The sequence below is a fragment of the Lithobates pipiens genome, unplaced genomic scaffold, assembly GCF_037356315.1.
Source record: "Lithobates pipiens isolate NorthernLeopardFrog02 unplaced genomic scaffold, aLitPip1_a1.2 Scaffold_1, whole genome shotgun sequence".
Lineage (NCBI taxonomy): Eukaryota > Metazoa > Chordata > Amphibia > Anura > Ranidae > Lithobates > Lithobates pipiens.
The window spans coordinates 157,333,130-157,355,385 of NW_027507685.1; the positions used below are offsets into that span (position 1 = coordinate 157,333,130).

Sequence of the window (22,256 nt, forward strand, 5' to 3'; positions counted from 1 at the left end):
TCATTGCCTCCCTTTTTTTTTAATCTGTGCTGCCCAAGTGGCTATAGAGTCACACATATACACTCCAGATAATAGAAAGCTCACTCCCTCAGCTCCTCATCCAGGCCCACTTAACAGATAAACACAATGGGGTGGAATATTACATGTTCATTGATGGAGGCATTACCTCCCTGTAACTCTAAGCTCATACAAACAATAGACACAGGATGAAATAAACATTGAGCATTGAAATAAACCTGTTGTACTGCTCTTCATGGGAAAACACACACAATTGCTTTAGGAAACCACAATTTAACTCTCCGGCATTTTCACAAGTTAAATTGTCATCTCTATTTTCGTGATGCATTAAAAGTTAATTTCTCACAAAGCAAAAGTACTAATAGATAAAGCCATTCCTTAATTTAAGGTGCCCTGTCCCTGTGAAGTGCAAAATGGCTATTCAAAAACTGAATGATTTTTACCAAAGATTGTTTGTCAGTCTATCTCTATGTGCAAGTAACCATTTGTTTCACACTGCTAACATCACTCATTAGTGGTGGCCTGCAAAGAATGATTTTGCTATCTTGTTGTATACCAAAGTCACTGCTGGGGAAGGTTGGAGGATCTTTGGCATATTGGAAAACAGTCCCACTTATGGCCAACGCAAAAGAGTGAAGGATCCAACATTCAAGCTGCTGGTGGCCAACTATGCATGGAAATAGTATTGATGTACAGGTAGATAAAGGAGGGGGCAATCTATAGATTTGAAAGAGACCTGTTTAACCACTTTCAGAACGGACCATTTTGCTGGTCAATGACCAGAGGTCTTTTTACAATTTGGCACTGCTTTTTTTTTTTTTTTTTTTTTTTTTTTAAAGAGAATTTATTGAGGTTTATTGCAATACAGGGGAAAAAACTGTAAGTACAAGCAAGCACATCTCTTCCGAGTTTGTTCAGATAACAAGCACTTGGTAATACAACATAGCAAAATGTAGGTAATAAGAGGATAAACATCAGAATCAACACCAACTCAAACAATTTTGCAATATTATTCACACGCTACTACGATTTGTGCTGTTCAGACCCATTGTAAATCGAATGTCTAGGAACCTAGGCTCTATTCCCAAGGCTTTGGTCAGAGAGGTTACTAGGATTGATTCACACACCAATATAGTTCTAAAGTGGAGTCGGGGAGTTTACAAACAAACACACTCCCAGACACAACAAAGATATCCCCAGGGCACTGTGCATCTGGCAAAATGGGGATTGCGGCATCCGTGTCAATCAGAGGGCTTATAATCTTGTTCAATCAAGGTTAGTGTGAGCCTAGTCCTTAATTGCTAAGTAATTCTTCGTGGAGTTTAGGGTCTAATGGAAAGTAAAGACTGGTGAGGATTGTAAAAGTTTGTAATGAAGAAGTCATATGCTCAGAAGAGGGGAGTCTGGAGTGGGGGTGTGGGGAAGGGGAAGGTAGGAGAGAGGGTAGCTGGGGGACCTAGAGAGAGTTAGAGGGAATTAGCACAAGTAGGAGAAATGAAGTTAAAACAGAAGGGTTTTGTGGGTTTGCCCCCCGGGATTATTGCAAGTAGCCATTCGGATTGTGAAGGGGGAGTTTTAAGCCTAACTATCACAGGAAGGGTAGGACATCTTTTATGGGCACTGCGCTGCTTTAACTGGTAATTGCGCGGTCATGCAATGTTGTACCCAAACAAAATTTGCGTCCTTTTCTTCCCACAAATAGAGCTTTCTTTTGATGGTATTTGATTGCCTCTGCGATATTTATTTTTTGCGATATAAACGTAAAAAGACCGCAAATTTTGAAAAAAAATGATATTTTCTACTTTTTGTTATTAGAAAAATCCAATAAACTCAATTTTAGTCATACATTTAGGCCAAAATGTATTCAGCCACATGTCTTTGGTAAAAAAAAAGTCAATAATTGTATATTTATTGGTTTGCGCAAAAGTTGTCACATCTACAAACTAAGGTACGTTTTCTGGAATTTACGCAGCTTTTAGTTTACGACTGCCTATCTCATTTCTTGAGGTGCTAAAATGGCAGGGCAGTACAAAACCCCCCCAAATGACCCCATTTTGGAAAGTAGACCCCCTAAGGAAATTGATAAGAGGCATGTTGAGCCCATTGAATATTTTATTTTTTTGCCTCAAGCGATTGAATAATGACAAAAAAACTTTTTTTTACACAAAGTTGTCACTAAATGATATATTGCTCACACATGCTATGGGTATATGTGAAATGACACCCCAAAATAAATTCTGCTGCTTCTCCTGAGTACGGGGATACCACATATGTGGGACTTTTTGGGAGCCTAGCCGCGTACGGGGCCCCGAAAACCAAGCACCGCCTTCAGGCTTTCTAAGGGCGTTACAGTTTTGAAGGCCATAAAATGCCAAGATGGCACAAACCCCCCCCCCCCCCCAAATGACCCCATTTTGGAAAGTAGACACCCCTAAATTTAGGGGTACACTAGTGAGACTAGGTAATAAATGGCGGGTGCCCTGAAACTATAAAAAAAATAACTAACCAACCAGCGTCACCTGTAACAGTTATATGGTGATCACTGGTGAAAGGGTTAACTAGGGGGCAATCAGGGGGCTTTATGCGGTAGTATATGGGGGTCCCTGGCGCTATAAAAAGCTGCGACGAACCTAAATACCTACCTGCCTAACTAGCGTCACCTGTGACACTAATACAGCGATCAGAAAAACGATCGCTTATTAGGCTGGGTTCACACTGGAGCGATGCGGGACCGCCACGAATCCGCGGCGGGTTCCCGCATCGCATGCCTCCCGGCGGCAGTTCACACTGCCCTATGCGAACTGCTGGGAGTGTCAGTGAAATGTTAATGACACCCCCAGATCAGTTCGCAAATCGCAGTGCGATCTGCAAAGTTGGATCGCATGGTGTTAACACCCATGCGATCCGATTCTGCTGCGGACCAAAAAAAGGGTCCCGTGCGAGTTTGCGGCGGGTGCGGCGCGAATTCAGCCATACTATCTGTATGGCTGAACTCGAATCGCACAGAGATCGGATGTGATTTGCACTGCAGTGCGGTGCGAATCACATCCGTTCTCATAAACCGCTGCAATGTGAACCCAGCCTTAGTGACACTGGCGACGGGGGGTGATCACGGGGTTAAACCTTTATTGGGGGGGTTAGGGGGGTACCTTAGAACTAAAGGGGGCTAACCCTAACTGCCCTAACAGTTATTACAGTCACAAATGACACCTGCCGGGTGATCAGGGGGTTAAACCTTTATTAGGTAATAAATGGCGGGTGCCCTGAAACTATAAAAAAATAACTAACCAACCAGCGTCACCTGTAACAGTTATATGGTGATCACTGGTGAAAGGGTTAACTAGGGGGCAATCAGGGGGCTTTATGCGGTAGTATATGGGGGTCCCTGGCGCTATAAAAAGCTGCGGCGAACCTAAATACCTACCTGCCTAACTAGCGTCACCTGTGACACTAATACAGCGATCAGAAAAATGATCGCTTATTAGGCTGGGTTCACACTGGAGCGATGCGGGAACGCCACGAATCCGCGGCGGGTTCCCGCATCGCATGCCTCCCGGCGGCAGTTCACACTGCCCTATGCGAACTGCTGGGAGTGTCAGTGAAATGTTAATGACACCCCCAGATCAGTTCGCATATCGCAGTGCGATCTGCAAACTCGGATCGCATGGTGTGAACACCCATGCGATCCGATTCTGCTGCGGGCCAAAAAAAGGGTCCCATGCGAATTTGCGGCGGGTGCGATGCGAATTCAGCCATACTATCTGTATGGCTGAACTCGAATCGCACAGAGATCGGATGTGATTTGCACTGCAGTGCGGTGCGAATCACATTCGTTCTCATAAACCGCTGCAATGTGAACCCAGCCTTAGTGACACTGGCGACGGGGGGTGATCACGGGGTTAAACCTTTATTGGGGGGTTTAGGGGGGTACATTAGAACTAAAGGGGGCTAACCCTAACTGCCCTAACAGTTATTACAGTCACAAATGACACCAATGCAAAAAAAAAAAAAAAAAAATGACATTGGTGTCACTGTGACTGGGGGGCAGGGGTAATTGGGGGGGTGATCGGGGGGGTGTGAGTGTGCCTGGCATGTTCTACTGTGTAGTGTCGTGTTGGTGCAACTCACCGATCCTCTCTCCTCGGTGTCGGAACGAAAAATACCGACACGGAGGAGAGATTACATCACTTCCTCTCCTGTGTTTACATTACAGGAGAGGAAGTGATGTCACGGAGCATTTTCATTCGTCAGGAGCGATCACGAGGGGGTGGCCATGAATGAATGGCCGCCCCCTCGTCCGGGATCGCTCCCGAACGAATACCGACCGCCGCAGGCACCGGCGGCAGTTCACACTGCCCTATGCGAACTGCTGGGAGTGTCAGTGAAATGTTAATGACACCCCCAGATCAGTTCGCATATCGCAGTGCGATCTGCAAACTCGGATCACATGGTGTGAACACCCATGCGATCAGATTTTGCTGCGGGCCAAAAAAAGGGTCCCGTGCGAATTTGCGGTGGGTGCGATGCGAATTCAGCCATACTATCTGTATGGCTGAACTCGAATCGCACAGAGATCGGATGTGATTTGCACTGCAGTGCGAATCACATTCGTTCTCATAAACCGCTGCAATGTGAACCCAGCCTTAGTGACACTGGCGATGGGGGGGTGATCACGGGGTTAAACCTTTATTGGGGGGGTTAGGGGGGTACATTAGAACTAAAGGGGGCTAACCCTAACTGCCCTAACAGTTATTACAGTCACAAATGACACCAATGCAAAAAAAAAAAAAATGACATTGGTGTCACTGTGACTGGGGGGCAGGGGTAATTGGGGGGGTGATCGGGGGGGTGTGAGTGTGCCTGGCATGTTCTACTGTGTAGTGTCGGTGCAACTCACCGATCCTCTCTCCTCGGTGTCGGAACGAAAAATATCGACACGGAGGAGAGATTACATCACTTCCTCTCCTGTGTTTACATTACAGGAGAGGAAGTGATGTCACGGAGCATTTTCATTCGTCAGGAGCGATCACGAGGGGGTGGCCATGAATGAATGGCCGCCCCCTCGTCTGGGATCGCTCCCGAACGAATACCGACCGCCGCAGGCACCGGGCGGGGGCCCGATCGGGCCCCCGACCCGTGGGAAGGCAGGGACGTACATGTACGCCCTTATGCCTGCCCGTGCCATTCTGTCGATGTACATCGTCGTGCGGCGGTCGGGAAGTGGTTAACATCCAGTCTGTGTGAATAAATATGCAAATGTAGGTAGATTGTCACCTATAGGGCACTATTTCATGGTACAATGGTTTCCAAAGCCTGGTTAATGTCAGAAACAATTGTAAAGTGCCCTGGACAATCCAAAACTTAATGTGACCCACCTACTTTTCCTCCCCGAAACCCTAAAATGTACCCTAAGCCACAAATGAACCTTAAATTCCCTCAAATGGGTAACCATGAACCTACATTTTATTATAGACACTTAACTTGCGCCTAATATTTAACCTCAAGCTAATCCTAATCCTCAATCCTAATACTTCTAATCATTAAAACAGACCCTTAACCCAAAGCCTAAATCTTATCCCAATAATCATTTCATCATTAAGGCACAGAAAACAGGCACCCACCATCAATTGCACTATACATTTTCCTTAAAATCGTGTCCACTTCCAGCTAGTCAGAACTATGTCTCACCTTCATTCCTGGTTCACCTGGTGGTCCCGGTTCTCCCTTTGCTCCTGGAGGTCCCTGGAATACATTGAGACCAGTTAACTATTTTAAGACATTTGTTTTCATGGTAAAAAGAAACTACTTCTTTGCAAAGATTTTAATTTCATCTGGCAGTTTTGCATATTGCTTTAAATCAGAGATAACCATCCATATGAACCCATCGCACACCTTCCTGAAAAAGGCTTTAAGATACTGGGTGCTGCAGCAACCACCAGCTGGAGACTGGATTTTGCATGACACAGCGTCAATATTTGCCAGCACACCACGGATCTTCAAGTTGAGTCCAAACGCATTTATTGTCATATGATTACATCACAAACAATGTTTCGGAGTCAAGCAAGACCCCTTCACCCGGGATGTGATGTCATCACATGCCAGACGAAGAAATGTGAAATGTATGAAAATGTAAAGAGGAACAATTCTGTACAATGTGGTATTAACTGGCATGACTTTCAAAATATGCGGGACTATGCATCTCAGGCCGCACTGGCTCCATTTCAGTAAAGATCAGCTACCTTTGGCTTTCTTGATGGGCCAAAGTCTTTGTCCCACTTACAACCCCCCCCCCCCCCCTTTCCTCCCTTCCCTTTTCTCTTGCATCCTTCCTGATTGTCATATAGGTTAAAAACACTCAGGTTAAAAACGTTCTCTTGGCTTAAGCCTGACCTGATCGGACCCCCGCTTACATACGAGTGATATTTGTTAGGAATAATGTGTTCCAGGAGCTTTGTTTTGCACTGATGTTTTCCATGTGATCAGATCTCTAATGTTCCAAGAGATGGATAAGATGACTCTGTTACTGATGTGCATTACATTTTTATATTGTTCTCATTGTTATGTACTATATGACTGTTATTGTTCCGTCTGTTTTGCAGGATATTTTCTGTTGTAATGTACTATATGTTTTGCTAAAGAGTGAAATAATATATATATATATATATATATATATATATATATATATATATATATATATATATATATATATATATATATATATATATATATATATGAAAAAAAAAAAAAAGATGATATATTCTGTCCCCACGCTTAGACCCAGTTCTGCCCAGTTCATCATACCTAGCTCCCATCCTATAGTTTTTAAAAGATAAGATTAAAGTTCACTAAAACTTACTTTGTAGCCAAATCATGAAGCCAAAAATGTCATTTCTAAACCCCAAATTACTTTGTGGGCTGGGTACACAAACTGTAACGAGTTTATAATGATTTTAACATTTGTTTTTAATGTTCAGATGTTTAGATATGAGGGCTGAAAAAATACTCTGGAGCAGAGCAGGTCAGCATTTTGTGTGTGTACAAAGAAGATGATACTACTTGGCCCAATATCATATTATATACAGTTGTAAACATTGTGCTCATTTAGAACTGATGCTAATCAAACTAGTCCCAAGAGAATATTAAGAGGAAATTCCCTAGTTCAGCTGTTACCCTACAGTGAATACACATAAAGCAGCAACATTAAATGTTAATTTGTTGTGTGACTCCTAACTCATACATTGGTGATTAATGTAACAAACAATAGGGGCTGATTACAAAAAGTTTGCTTCCAAATGCTGCCTCTGAGTTTACTGTATAAATACCTTATGTCCAATTTCTCCCATAGCCCCAACAGGTCCTGCAGGTCCAGGTGGCCCCTAAAATGGTAAAATATTAACATTCATTTACATTAAAAAGGATATAATTTCTTAATTTCCCTTAAAGCGGTTCTGCACCTAAAAAAATTGACACTTACCTGTCCCAGGGTCCAGCGATGTCGGCGGCAGATGACGAGCGATCGCTCGTCTCTCTGCTGCCCCCGCCGCCATCCTCTGTCAGGGAATCGGGAAGTGAAGCGTTGCGGCTTCACTGCCCGGTTCCCTACTGCGCATGCGCGAGTCGCGCTGCGCGTCTCTTCTGGTCCCCGCTGTGTCCTGGGAACTGTGCGTTTCCCAGAACACAAGGGGGGGCATCTGCGGGAGTCTGCGGCGGTCTGTCCTGGAAGTGGGTGCAGATACCTGGATTATCCAAGTAACCGCACCCGCCTCCCCCCTGAAAGGTGCCGATTGTGGCACCAGAGGGGGGGAGGGATCAGATTAGCGGAACTTCCACTTTAGGGTGGAGAACCGCTTTAAACCTTCAAACCAAAATTAAACCCTTGCTATATATTAATGTAATGTAGTCATTCTGCTTATACAGTAATACATATGAGGCAATTTTACTTTGTTGACTGCACATAACAGAGTCAGACTGTGGCTCTCTCACACAAAGCAACAGCCTGGCTCTCAAGTGATCCAATCCACTCACCTGAACAGTGGCCTGTTCATATATTTTCACATTTTGGAACGGTCTCATGTCTATTTAAGGTAACAGTCATTTAGTATTCAAAAAGTTATTAGTCGCTGGCCAATCAGGATGGCCGAAGGCCTGAAAGAAGCCAGGGAGAAGATGTAGGTGAGGGAGCTTGTGGGTGAAGTCCTACTGAAGAAAAAGTGATTCTGCCTTTAGCGCCACTTTAATTTTATCCGATTATACAGCGGGTAAAATAATTATTGAACATGACACCATTTTTCTAGGTAAATTTATTTCTAAAAGGTGCTACCGACATGAAATTTTCACCACGTCAGTGACACCCCATGCAATCTGTACATACAAAGACACCAAAACGAAGTACAGAAATTAAGTTATGTTTAATAAAATGGAATGACACAGGGAAAAAAAGGCATGGAAAGCCAAGACATAACATGAAATCAGTAATTAGAAAGCAATCCTGCCCCTTGTCAGTGCAAATTAATATCATGTGGTTCAGTCTCAACTGTTGGCCTATAAAAAGGTGTCTCATTACCAAGGTGTCATGCAAGAAACATCTCATGATGGGTAAAATCAAAGAGCTCTCTCAAGACCTCATACCATATACCTGATGGCATTGGTTGCAGAAGGATTTCTAAACTTCTGAATGTTCCAGTGAGCACTGTTGAGGTTATAATCCAGACGTGGAAAGAACATTTCACCATAAACCGGCCACAACCAGGTGCTCCTCACAAGATTTCTGACAAAGAAGTCAAAAGAGTTATCAGAAGAGTTGTCCACAAGCCAAGGATCACTTGAGGAGATCTTCAGAAAGACCTGGAATTAGCAGGTTCAATTGTTTCAAAGAAAACAATAAGTAATACACTCAAGCCTGTGAAATACTGGGAGAATATAGGCGAGTCAGATGAGACCAAAATGTAATTCTTTGGATGCCACAATACACATCATGTTTGAGGTCAAATGGCACTGCACATAACCCCAAAAACACCATATCAACAGTGAAGTTTGGAGGTGGGAACATCATGGTGTGGAGCTGTTTTTCAGCACACGGTACTGGCAAACTTCCTTGCATTGAAGGAAGGATGAATGGAAAAATGTACCAAGACATTCTTGATAAAAATCTGCTGCCATCTACCAGGATGATGAAGTTGAAACAAGGATGGAGATTTCAGCAAGAAAATGACCCCAAACCCAAGGCCAAGGCAACTCTTAATTGGTTTCAAAGAAAAAAAATAAAGCTGTTAAATGGTCCAGCCAAGCCTCTGACTTGGATCAAATAGAAAATCTATGGAAAGAACGAAAGATCAGAGTTCGTAGAAGAGGCTCACGGAACAGCCAAGATTTGAAGATGGTCTGTGTGGAAGAATGGGCCAAAATCACACCTGAGCAATGCATGCGCTAGTTTCTCCATACAGGAGACATCCTGAAGCTGTCATTACCAACAAAGAATTTTGTACGAAGTATTAAATTTCAGTTAGCATGTTCAATACTTTTGAATGTGTCGTCCATTTTATTACATACAACTTTATTTATTTTTATTTTTTATTTGTGTGTATGTATGGATTGCATGGGCTGTTACCGACATGAGGTGAAAATATCATGTCAATAGCACTTTTAGAGGGGGGCGTGGCTTGGACATGGAGGAGTGAAGACGCTCATTGCTAGAGCACCCGACTCCTGACCAGCTTAACACGGCTGAAATAAACTTATGACGCAAATTGTGGCTTGAAATGACCTACCGGAGACGACAGAGAACCAGGGGCTCAATTAGAGTGAGCCAAGTGGCATCGATCACTCCGCAGCGAAATGTGGCAGGAGAGGACTGGTGGACATCCCTACTATATCCATGCCCGCCTCTAGGAATCATGGTCTGGACTCGCTGGAGAAAATTCCCTCTCTTCTGGCACCCCTGCCCAGCAGCTCGAGTGGATCAGAGGCCTCCACGGTGTCACTGCAGGCCGACGCAGACATCAGGACCCTGTTGCGGGCACTCCCCACAAAAGCCGACATGGAGGCCCTGATGATGAAAATGGAGGAATAACATCGCTGGGACTTCCACGGCTCTGCTCCGAGGTCTACTCATTAGACGACCGCATTAGTAAGGAGGAATCGGAGGTGAGCACTCTAGGGATCCGGGTTACCCAACTGGAGAAAAGCCAGGCAGCATTCCAGGAGTGGATAGCAGAACTGCAGCTCCAGGCCGAGGATTTCGAAATACGCAGCCACCGCAACAATCTCCAGATCTGGGGGCTGCCCGAGGCGACTGGACCCGAAAACCTCCAGGAAACAGTACTGGCGATCCTCCAGTGGGCCCTGAGCCCTGATCCTCCTACAAATATGGAGTTTGATTGGGTGCACTGCGCACTTAGGCCTAGATCGCAAGATCCTGACCTACCCAGAGATGCGATATGTCGTCTCCACCATTACTCCCAAAAAGATCAGGTACTTCGGGCCGCTTGGACTAGAGAGCAAATTGAGTTTGACGGAGCTCTCATATCGATCTTCCCGGATGTGTCGAGAGCAACGCTGCAGAGGAGGGCTATGCTTAAGCCCCTGCTCAAGCGGCTGCGGCAGGCTGCACTACCATACCGCTGGGGTTTCCCACTACAGCTAACAGTTCGTAAGGGTGGTTTCTCGTTTACCATTCGCCAACCATGCTGATCTACCGGACCTGTTCAACTTCCTGGACATGAAGCCTGTCCCCATACCAGACTGGCTGCAGCCACTACCCACCAGGGAACCGCACTCTGCACCTCGGGCATCCAGACCGGCTTGCCTCGTTGGTCTTCCAGAAGAAGGGGAGGCCAGCCGCCACCGGTGGGAGCACAAGAGCCTGAAATGTAATCTTCGGAAGTCACTACCTTGAGTGTTTTTGTGCCAGGGTCCCACACATGAGCTGACATTTATATTGGGTCGCCTGCTGTGGACTGAGACTCTGAGCCACACAGAGAAGAAGCCCGTTGGCTTCATACTGGGAGTCCTGGGCGCCCCCCCCCCCCTTTCCCGTGTGTGAGTTGTTGCGGGCCTTGCTCCTGCAGGGATTGTCTGGTGCTGCCCCTCCCCTCCATCCCGGGACAGAGCAGTATATGCACCCCACAGACATGCATGTGAGTTACTGCCAGCTTCTCTGCAAGAATACAGCAACACTAACCCACATAGAGATCTCTGACTTTGGACTTCGGGTTGGGAGGGGAGGGAGTGGGTGTTTGATGCCGCAGAGCTGTGGGACTCATATTGTCTATGCTGGGGGTGGGCTGCCGGCCATGAAATGCTCTCTGATAATTGTATGCTCATGGGGGTGGGGGTCTGTTGAAGGAGTAATGCATTTGGTTCTAGAGGTGCAGCGCTATTGTGAGGGGCCATGTTCAGGGCTGGGTATCCAGGCCCCTCCTTTCCTCTCTTCCCTTCCCCACATCCTCTCCACTCCGCTTCGCTTCCCTCCTCCTTTCCCCTCCCTCTCATCTCCCCTCCCCTCCCCTTCTTACCCTTAGCCTTCCCCTCTTCCTTTCTCCTCTACCTTCCCACCCCCATTCTTCCGCCTCCCCCACCCACCCTCTCCCCATCCCCTACCCCTTGGTCTCCCCCCTTTTTTTGTTTCTCCGCCCCTGGTTCTCGTGCCCCCCCCTCGAGATTTTGGGTCATGTTCCCACAGGAAGGGAGCATATACCCTTATACACAGCTTTCATTGGGACGCCTGAGTCATAAGGATGCTTCTGTGGCCTTAAACCATGCATCCCATTGGGACTATCAGAGGGGAGGAGTTAGCTTGACACAGAGCGTGTCATACCTGACTAGCCGTGGGAGATCCCCTTTGCGGGAACCACTCCAGGCGGACTGAGCAGGCCGGCCCCACTCTTTAGGTAGCTCCTCTCCATCTCTCAACTGGTGCAGGGGACAGGAACACCACAGTTTGGTTCTTAATAATGATGTGTCTTTTGTACTCCTGCTGAACTTAAAAAACAAAAAAAAAAAGAAGCTTTCTGTTATGGGTTGTATATTTTGTTGATATCTTTTTATTCAGCTGTTTAACTGTTATTTAGATATAAAAGGGCTTTGTGAAGTGCTTAGCTCTTCGCAATCCATTGGATAGGTTGGGATAGGGAGCCTCCGACCCCTGTTGTGTTCAACCAGTTTCCCCACATAGGGTTGCACCCATTCAGTGACCTTTGTTTAAGGGTTACAGGGGTGCCGTGAGACTAGGTCTCTCCTACGCCCAAGGCGTATTAGTCTTCCTTTCTTGTTCTCCCCCCTTTTTCTTTCTCTTCTGACTATCTTTATCCCCTTTTCACTTGCTTTCTCTAGTTCACAGTCACTTCTTCCTTGTCTTTTCTTTTTACTCTCTAGTCTTCGTACCCTTTCCGCCCTCCCCCTCCTCTTCCACCTCCCTTTTTTTTTCTTTTCTCTTTTGCATCCTCCAGTCGCAGTCATGCCTACAGGTAAAACGGAGCCTGTTTGCCTTGTTTCCATCAATGTGAAGGGACTGAATACCCCTGAGAGGCGTTCCATAGTGCTAGCTAATCTAAAACATATGAAGGCCCAAGTGTGTTTCCTTCAAGAGACCCACTTCGGTGTAGATAAAACACCAAGACTCCATGACCACCTTTTCCCGACAGTGTACCACGGCTGCTCCTCTGACTCTAAGTCAAGGGGTGTGAGTATCTTGATCCGAGGCTCTACCCCATGGCAGATTAAGGATCGGTGGGATGATGCAGAAGGAAGAGCTCTCTTTGTTAAGGGGACACTTGGGGGATCTCCGATTACCCTGGTCAACCTATATCTCCCCAATTCCAACCAGATCTCCTTTCTGGAATCAGTTATGTCTAAACTGGATGACTTCCCTGAAGGAGCGGTGATTTTGGGTGGCGACATGAACTTTGTTGTGGACCTGTCTTTGGACTCTACCAGGAGCACATCTCGGATCTCTTACGCAACACTGAAGCACCTTAAAAAGAACTTCTATGCGTTCCACTTGGTGGATGTGTGGCAGATTCTTTATCCAAATAATTGGGACTATACATTCCATTTGCATCCTCATAATTCCTATACCAGAATTGATCGGTTCATGCTGCCACAAGCGCTCTTGTCTAAGGTCACCTCAGCCTCGATTGGTTCTATTACTTTTTCGGACCATGCCCCAGTTTTTGTAGCTATCGACTTGCTCCAGCCCGCAGTGAATCCGTGGACATGGAAGCTTAAAGCGGGAGTCCGCCGTTTTTTAAAAAAAAAGCCAGCAGCTACAAACTTTTAAAATAATGACACTTACCCGCCCAGCGTGCCCGCGATGTCGGCACCCGAAGCCGATCTCTCGATCGTCTCTCGGGTGCTGCCTTGCGGCTTCATTTCCCGGTTCCCTACTGCGCATGCGCGAGTCGCGCTGCGCAATAAGGATGGTCCTCGCTGTCTCTGGGATTTCGTGCGTTTCCCAGCAGACAGCGGAGGACCTTCGGAAAGGGGCGTAGCTACTGCAGATATCTATGCCGGAAGTGGGTGCAGATACCTGTACTGTACAGGTACCTGCACCCCCCTCCCCCTTGAAAGGTGCCAATTGTAGCGCCGGAGGGGGGGGGGTTCCAATGAGCGGAAGCTCCGCTTTAATGACTCACTGATCCAGATGTCTGAGGTGGCTGAAGAGACAGTTCTTTTCCATGAATGTGGGCCCTGAGGTTGCCCCGACAATAGTGTGGGAGACACACAAAAGCTACATCAGAGGCCTTCTGATCAAAATAGGATCACAAATAAGAAAGAGCGCTCAAAGCGTATTGTAGACATTTTGGAAAAAGATCCCTAGAAACAGCCCATAAACAGTCTTTAGCCTCCCAAACCCTCCTTGAATTGATGGCCTTGCGGAACCAGCTCTGCTCCCTGGCCCTGTTTAGGGCCAAGGTGGTGATATCTAAATGTCGCCGATCATTTTATGAAAACAGCAACAAATGCGGGAAAATGCTAGCTCGGCCCTGAGAGCTCACACGTTACTGAACTTCCTGACGACACCAACAACAAAGTCCACACTACTGAAGGTATCGCTAAACTGTTCCGGGAGTATTATACAGCTCTGTATAATCTCCCATTCCCAACATTCGAGAAGGAAAAATCCTCAGAGCGGAGGAAAATCCGAGAATACCTGCAAAGGTCTGGCCTCCCGGTCTTTCGGAGGTGGAGTTGTCCCAATTAGAAAAACCTATCTCGGCAGATGAGGAGGCCATGGCAATGGCGCACATGCAATTAGGCAAGGCATCGGCCCCGGATGGTTATTCCCGTCTTTACTACAGGACCTTCGGGGACCTATTGATTCCACATTTTCTCTCAGCATATAATGTGGCAGAAGGGACACCCCTCCCAGGAGACGTATTAAGAGCACACATTACAGTGATCCCGAAAGAGGGCAAGGACCCTTTACTTTGCCAAAATTATCGGCCGATCTCATTACTAAATGTAGATCAAGAGTTTTACAAAAATTGTATTTATGCACCTAATTGACCTGATACGACAACTGATCCACTCCGACCAAGTCGGATTTGTCCCTACAAGAGAGGCATGTGACAATACAACAAAAGCAATGAATATTATCCATGCTTCACAGACGCGATAAACCCCACTACTGCTCCTCTTGACGGATGCCGAAAAGGCGTTCAACAGGGTGAGCTGGTCTTTCCTGTTTGAAACCCTCCGGTGTATAGGCTTGAATGAGCGTATGATGAATTGGGTATAAGCTATCTATTCTGGTCCATCGGCCCAGGTCAAGGTCAACGGTCACCTCTCTTCTCCATTTGGGATAGCAAATGGGACAAGACAAGGGTGTCCCTTATCACCCCTGATATTCGTTCTTACTCTTGAACCCTTCTTGCGCCTCATCAGGGACAGCCCAAATATCACGGGCCCTCTCCTCGATGCCACACTGTCCCCACAAAATTATGGCATTCGCAGATGATATGCTCTTCCTGACTAATCCCCTTGTTTCTATCCCAAACTTGCTTGAAGAACTGAATATATACAAGGCATTGTCCTTGTTTCATATTAACTACCAAATATCGGAAGCGCTTGCTGTCTCTTTGCCTCCATCCCTAGCTGCGTTGCTCCAGTTAGACCTTTTAAATGGGCGGCTACCCACATTAAATACCTGGGGATCCTGTTGTCAGGCAAGATGGAGGCTCTCTTCCTCCTCAACTTCTCTCTTCTTCTAACAGCCAAAAAGATCTACAGGAGCGGCAACATGGGCTGTTCTCCTGGTTCGGTCACTGCAGCATAGTAAAAATGTATATCCTGACTAGACTGTTGTATCACTTCCAAGCACTACCTATACAGGTGCAAACCTCCTTCCTAAAAGCGGTGAACAGTGTGTTGGTTCATTTTGTGTGGGGTCGGAAACCACCACAGCTAACCCAAACAGTTCTGTAGCTCCCAAAGCTGAAGGAAGGCTTGGCCCTGCCGGACGCCAATCTCTACCACACGGCATGCCATTTAACCTGCATACTAGATTGGTGCCGCCACGGCTCCCTGAAACAATGGGTGAAAATAGAACAATCCCTAACGGGGGCCCACCTCAAATTGTTGCCCTGGTGCCAGAAGCTCTTGCCAAAATGGATTTCAGACCACCCCACGGTGGGGGTGACAATACAGACAGCTTGGAAGGTTTTCCAAGACTTGTCGGTTGCGCCGCCCCCATCCCCACTCATCCCGGTAGTGGGCAACATGGCTTTCACTCCGGGTCTCAGTGATCCTAGATTCCTGGCTTTGAAACAGATTGAGAGGTCACAGGAGCGAAATTTCTTCACTAATGGACAGTGGAGAAAAATAATGGATGATCCGGCCCTGACTGGGCTCTCTTTCTGGCAAAAGGTCCAGCTGTCCCACTTCATTGGCTCATTGCCCTCCCCGGCCGCCTATGACCCCCTTTGAATCACTGTGCCTGGATCAGACACCATTAAGACATGCAATATCCCTGACATATCAACTATTGATATAGCCGCCCACGGAGTATAGTCCTCCCTATATTTCCAGGTGGGAGCGTGAATTGGAAATACAATTGGCGGAGAAGCAGGTAGTAGACAGGATCCATACTGCCGTTCTTAATCACTGCGGCAAAGAGCTGCATCCCTTTGAATTGGAAACAGGCGCAGCCTCCATCGGTGGCGGGTTGGTTGAAAAAAGTGGCAGACATACATGTAATGGAGGAGTTAGTGGCAACAGAGAAAGGCCTACATGAGAAATTTTCCAAAAAATGGTTCCACTGGCATGAATTCTACTACTCTGATTACGGACAGCTGGTGGCTCGGCACCCTTGGGGGGGGTTGTCTCTGGGAGGACCCAAAGGGGGGTGGCTGCGACTGGGGGATGGTACCAGCTCCCCCTTCAACCCCCTTCCATCCCCCCCCCTTTTTTTTTTGTTTCCCCTTCTCTATGCTCCCTGTCTCATCTTCTCTCTCTTCTCTTGTACTGCCTAGGTTATCAGCACTAATATGCTATGCCTTTTTTGAGCCGGTCACTTACGGGCTCAAATCTTTTTTCTTCCCCTCAAAACCTACAATGGCATTTGCCGTAAAAATGGTCATACAGGATTCCTGTTCCATTAATACGCGTTATGATTCCCCTCTGATAGCGGAGATCCCCTCTTTTCAGGGTTATCTATTTGTGGGATTTGGGGGGACGGTCTGCCTTATTGTGATATGTACTAGCGTAGTCTGTATTTCTGCATGTTCATCTTAAATAAATAATTTATATAAAAAATTTTTTTTTTTAAAAAAAAAAGCACTTTTAGAAATATATTTACCTAGGAAAATGGTGCCGTGTTCAATACTTATTTTACCAGCTGTATCAGTAATTGAAGATTTCTAGTAGAGGCGACTCATATTGACAGAAGAATATGTCCTGTCACTGTTGAGCTTTACTTCTGAAAATGCCAGTTTTCTAACTTTTATGTGGATTCTTTGTCATCTATGCTGATCCAAAAGTATCAGTCATAGATCTATGATCTATGACTGATCCAAAACAAGTATCAGGATTTCTGGCTCTTTCTGAATATTTATTCCAAATGTTTATTCCAGCAGTGAAGCCAAAAACAGCCAGGCAACTAACATTTTCAAAAGGATATCAGCAATGGCAGTTTACAGGCGTCTCTCAGTAGAGATATGGCAAAGGTACATGTATATTTTAAATATTTGGTTATCGGGATAGAATGGGAGAAGTGATAGGCAAGCTTTGTGTATTCTAGGAAAAATACAATGCACATGGCATTTTAACAGAGAATAAGAAGTATAGGATGGATTATGTGGCATTTACAAATTTCCAATGCTATTTATGACTGCTGAAAGTATGACATTCAGATGTAAAACTGATATTTATTCCCCATACTCTTTGTACCACCCTTCGTTACTCTTTAAATGTTTGGAAATTGGGGTGATGCTTACTAATGTACAGGGTGTTTTGTACTTAAATGTGGTTTAAAATTCAGAACTACTTTAAGTATTGTTATTAATGATACTTACTGGATTCCCTGGAATTCCTTTTTCCCCAGTTGAGCCAGATGGTCCTGGAATTCCCTGTAAAATTATAAATTGTACATCAACTACAGCAAAAGAAAAGATCCAAACAGAAAGTGATGTAACTTTACTTACTGGAAAACCACGTGGGCCAACAGGTCCTCTTTCTCCCAACTTGCCCTGTTTACAAACAGCATGTAAATGACGTAGCCAATATACTATCTGTCCATGATTATTTCAGATGTATAATGTGTCTACGTACCTGTTGACCAACCAGTCCTTCCTTGCCCTGCACTCCATGAGGTCCCTGTAAACACATAACTTCATTAACGCAATAATGAGAAAATCAACTTCTACTCTGGGTAATACAGCCTATTTTGTACAATGGCACGGTTTCTGACACAACTGCTACTATACCAAAAAAAAACAAATTACTGGACAGTACAGTTTCAGAGCCTTGTCCATCTAAGAACATCCTGCTGTTTCATAGAAAATGTGATGTAAACAGAAGGTAATTTGCACTGAGCCCATGCAATGACTGTGGAACTACAGGAAAATTTATAAAGTGGACATGAACTGTGAAGAATTGTTATCTTTTTGGGGAAAATCTAAAAATGTCAATTCTAAGCAGTAACCTGAAAAATCTAAATTTTATCTTGATTGCCTTTTAAAAAAAAAATATTGGTACACTTCCTGTGCCTGAGTACTCCTGTGTCTACAGCCTTATAGCTGTATATTGGCAGTCTAGGATCTAAGGCACTGTTGCCTCTCACTGCAAGTCTCAGAACATATGGAATTTGGTGATATCATGACTGTGCTGCTCACTGTTCTCCCTGCTACAGAGGAAGCTGTATTTAAGGACCTGTACTGCAAGTGCAAGGATCCCCCTCTTTCTGCCTCATCTATTCTGTGGCCCTGTGCTTCCTCCACCTCTCATCATTAGGCTTTGACATGAGGATGCAAAGTCCTGCTCCTCTACCAAGATGGCTGCCTCGACACAGAACAAGGCATGGTATTTTAATAATGGGGAAAGAATAGCTGCAGGAAGCAGGCAATACTAATCTGAATGACAACCAGGCAGGTTGCATTTTGAGAAGCAAACAGTTGCTATGCTTTTCCCCCAGGTTTTTGATGGAATGCATGTATCACTTTCATTTTGGACTTTGGTCTTAAAAATGTATTTTTAAATAGATTATTTTCAAAAGAATATATAGATACATGTTATGTCAATGTCCCACTGGCTATTCATTCCACCAGATTATTATTGAGTAGTCTCTAAGCCTCTTATATGCTAAAACACAAACAGGCACACACTTGTATGGAATGGTATACATTTACTGCTTAAAGAATAAAGTGAGTAAATCTCCCAGTATACCCAAATATTTGAAGAGCTCAGCTAAAGAAAATGGATGACCTTCACAATGGTTTTGTGGGAGGAAGGCAATACGGCCCCTGTGGGATGGGGACAAATTACTGATGCAGTTAAAATAAAGCAGTCAGTTTGTGTTCTGCAGGTCAGAGGTGATTGTTACAGTGGACACACTGCATGCCCCCAGCATTGCTTTGTCTGCCTGAAAGCATCACTGCATACACAGACTGTCTGCGGGTGGCTTAACAAATCAATGACAAAGAACAACACCTCTGTGGGAACAGGAAGGCTGGTAACGTTCCCCCCCAACCCCTCCTGCAATCAGGGTCCGGATTATCTGCTTTGTCATGGATAATATGATTTCCCAGCATCATATCCTCATCAGAATGTCAAACTTGACCATTGCACATAGAAAAAGTTTTGTGCTATGTAGGCTCTAGCAATTGCATTATAATTCAGCCTGTGGAAAGTGACCAATTAACTCAGAATAGCCAACAGAACTTTCTTTTAACAGGTGCCCCTTGCAATGGTCAGCAAGCATTCCGATTGGTTGTATCCTTACACAGGTCACAGGAGCTGCTCCACAATGCCCAATTCTTTCACAGTGCTGAAGGAGGAATGCGGAAATACTTCAACCTCAAAATTGTTTAATTCTTCTTGAAAGAAGCCCAGAGAATTGGAGGGGATCTCTGACGCTGTTTGCAGAATCATGAAACACTGCTTTTGTAGCAGAGGAGTTAAATTAAATGATATGCAGCAGATAAACAAATAAACCTACGAGTTGTAACTGAAGCAACTTGATCAAGCAGACTTGCTTCAAAAACAAACACTATTTAAAGTGGAATTGTACCAACAAAGTGGGAAGGTGGCAAAGGAGAGCGTATTGGTGCATAAGATACTGGGGAGGTGGGCTTTCAGCAATCACGGTCACTTTGCACTAAATGGCCAGTGTCTCTTTAAAGTAGGACTCCAGCCAAACCTTTTAGCTAAAGTGGGGGAAAGTTAGAAACTCCTCAGGTTTTTTTTGCTGTATGACTCTTAAACATCGAGGAGTCTATTTATAAAAAAAGTAATTGGTCAAATTTCACACACATTTACTTAGCCATCATGAAGTCTGCATGTATTCTTCCTAAAGTGGTTGTAAACTTTACATATACCCAAGTGAAGTAAATTGCCTTTGGTAATATACAGAGATAAAAAAAAATCCTATTACATAGGTTGTACCTGTTTCTCTGCAGTGCTCTCTCCTCTATGGCTGTCTAAAACACACAGATCAAAGATTTTTTTTCTCAACTCCAGAAGGCAGAAGTCTGAGAAGAAAAAAATCTGAGACCTGAGTGGAGGGAGTAATGGACAATAATGGTCTACTCCCTCCACTCAGGTCTCAGATTTTTTTCTTCTCAGACTTCTGCCTTCTGGAGTTGAGAAAAAAAAAGGATAATGGACTACATTCACTCAGGGAAACGTGCACAGCTGTTTGTAAAATCCAGATACACCACGTCTATGCCCCCCAACACCTTGTGTGTCCTGTGTTTGCTGCTACTCCTAGAGATATGTGAGAGCCGGTGACGTCGCCAGGTTTCTGCTCTCTTGTAAGGATGAGCTCAGGCGGGTTCGCATTTTCCATGTGCAGAGCCCACCAGGAAGTCGGCACAGCGCTGCACTAACCACAGGCAGTGAGACATTGCCCCAATGCGCGGCTACAGAGATCAGGCAATGTCTCACTGCCTGTGATTAGCGCAGCGCTGAGTTGACTTCCTGGCAGGCTCTGCATGTGGACCATGCGGTAAAAAAGCCTGAGGTCATCACTACTCTCTTATGTGGCAGGTCCCATCTAGTGTAGATGGTGGTTCCTTCATCGGGTGTGTCCATCTTCAGCTATTCGGGGGTGGGAGTCTTTTGGAGTTTGCCAACACTGTCCATCTCAGCTGACTTTACCAGCAAGTCAGGACACTCACAGCAGCCCTCCAGTCTACCCTGTCTACCTTCCTGGATCATCACACACAATACCACAGCACTGCTACATGCAGTTTGCAAGCTTCTTGGATGTAAGTGGATATTGGAATAAAGTATTGTTGGTTTTACTTACACTGACCTGGCACACTGTTTTTCTTCTTTTTATCTCTGTTTCTGAGGGAATCCCAAACCTCAACAAGGAGCTGCCAGCTTGTATGTATCCTGTCCAGTCACCACCTACTGCCTCCCCCCCATTGATCTGAGTCACATTGTTATTCTTACCTATTCATAGACTAGTTGGACTTAAGTAGTCTGCATTATTTTTATTTATTTTATTGTTATTTCAGCATATATTATATACAGATACCATCTTATGTCAATTAGAGCTGACTCACTCACTTTTTAGTTGGTGAATTGTTTGGGTATATACAGTGGGGCAAAAAAGTATTTAGTCAGCCTCCAATTGTGCAAGTTCTCCCACTTAAAAAGATGAGAGAGGCCTGTAATTGTCATCATAGGTATACCTCAGCTATGAGAGACAAAATGGGGAAACAAATCCAGACAGACAATCACATTGATTTTTGAAAGAATTTATTTGCAAATTATGGTGGAAAATACATTTTTGATCACCTACAAACAAGCAAGACTTCTGGCTCTCACAGCCCTGTATCTTCTTCTTTAAGAGGCTCCTCTGTTCTCCACTCACTACCTGTATTAATGGCACCTGTTTGAACTTGTTATCAGTATAAAAGACACCTGTCTACAACCTCAAACAGTCACACTCCAAACTCCACTATGGTGAAGACCAAAGAGCTGTCGAAGGACACCAGAAACTAAATTGTAGACCTGCACTAGGCTGGGAGGACTGAATCTGCAATAGGCAAGCAGCTTGGTGTGAAGAAATCAACTGAGAGCAATAATTAGAAAATGGAAGACATACAAGGCCACTGATAATCTCCCTCGATCTGTGACTCCAGGCAAGATCTCACCCCGTGGGGTCAAAATGATCACAAGAACAGAGAGCAAAAATCCCAGAACCACACGGGGGGACCTAGTGAATGACCTGCAGAGAACTGGGACCAACGTAACATAATTTGCAAATAAAGTCTTTCCAAATCAGACAATGCGATTGTCTGGATTTGTTTCCACATTTTGTCTCCCGTAGTTGAGGTATACATATGATGACAATTACAGGCCTCTCTCATTTTTTAAGGGGGAGAAGTTGCACAATTGGTGACTGACTAAATACTTTTTTGCCCAACTGTATAAACAATGCTGCTAGCTAAAGGAATAACGGCATGGTTCTGCTTGCCAGGTGTGAAGGCCAAGCAGTGACCAATCTCTTCTCCAATCTACCGATAACAAAAAATACATAAATTAAAAGAAAAAGAAAAGTTTGGTTCAAAATT

General features: G+C 45.0%; 1 protein-coding gene across 3 annotated transcripts in view; it reads right to left on the reverse strand.

Moving 5' to 3' along the window:
• Nucleotides 1-22,256, reverse strand: part of COL27A1 (collagen type XXVII alpha 1 chain) — a 752,882-nt gene that overhangs the window by 239,086 nt on the left and 491,540 nt on the right. For all 3 annotated transcript variants that reach the window (XM_077478787.1, XM_077478785.1, XM_077478786.1), the window contains exons 30-34: nucleotides 17,785-17,829; nucleotides 17,658-17,702; nucleotides 17,529-17,582; nucleotides 7,341-7,394; nucleotides 5,707-5,760 (exon numbers count right to left, since the gene is read on the reverse strand). In XM_077478787.1, coding sequence (XP_077334913.1) covers nucleotides 5,707-5,760; nucleotides 7,341-7,394; nucleotides 17,529-17,582; nucleotides 17,658-17,702; nucleotides 17,785-17,829 — 252 coding nt within the window. The remainder of the gene's footprint in view (nucleotides 1-5,706; nucleotides 5,761-7,340; nucleotides 7,395-17,528; nucleotides 17,583-17,657; nucleotides 17,703-17,784; nucleotides 17,830-22,256) is intronic.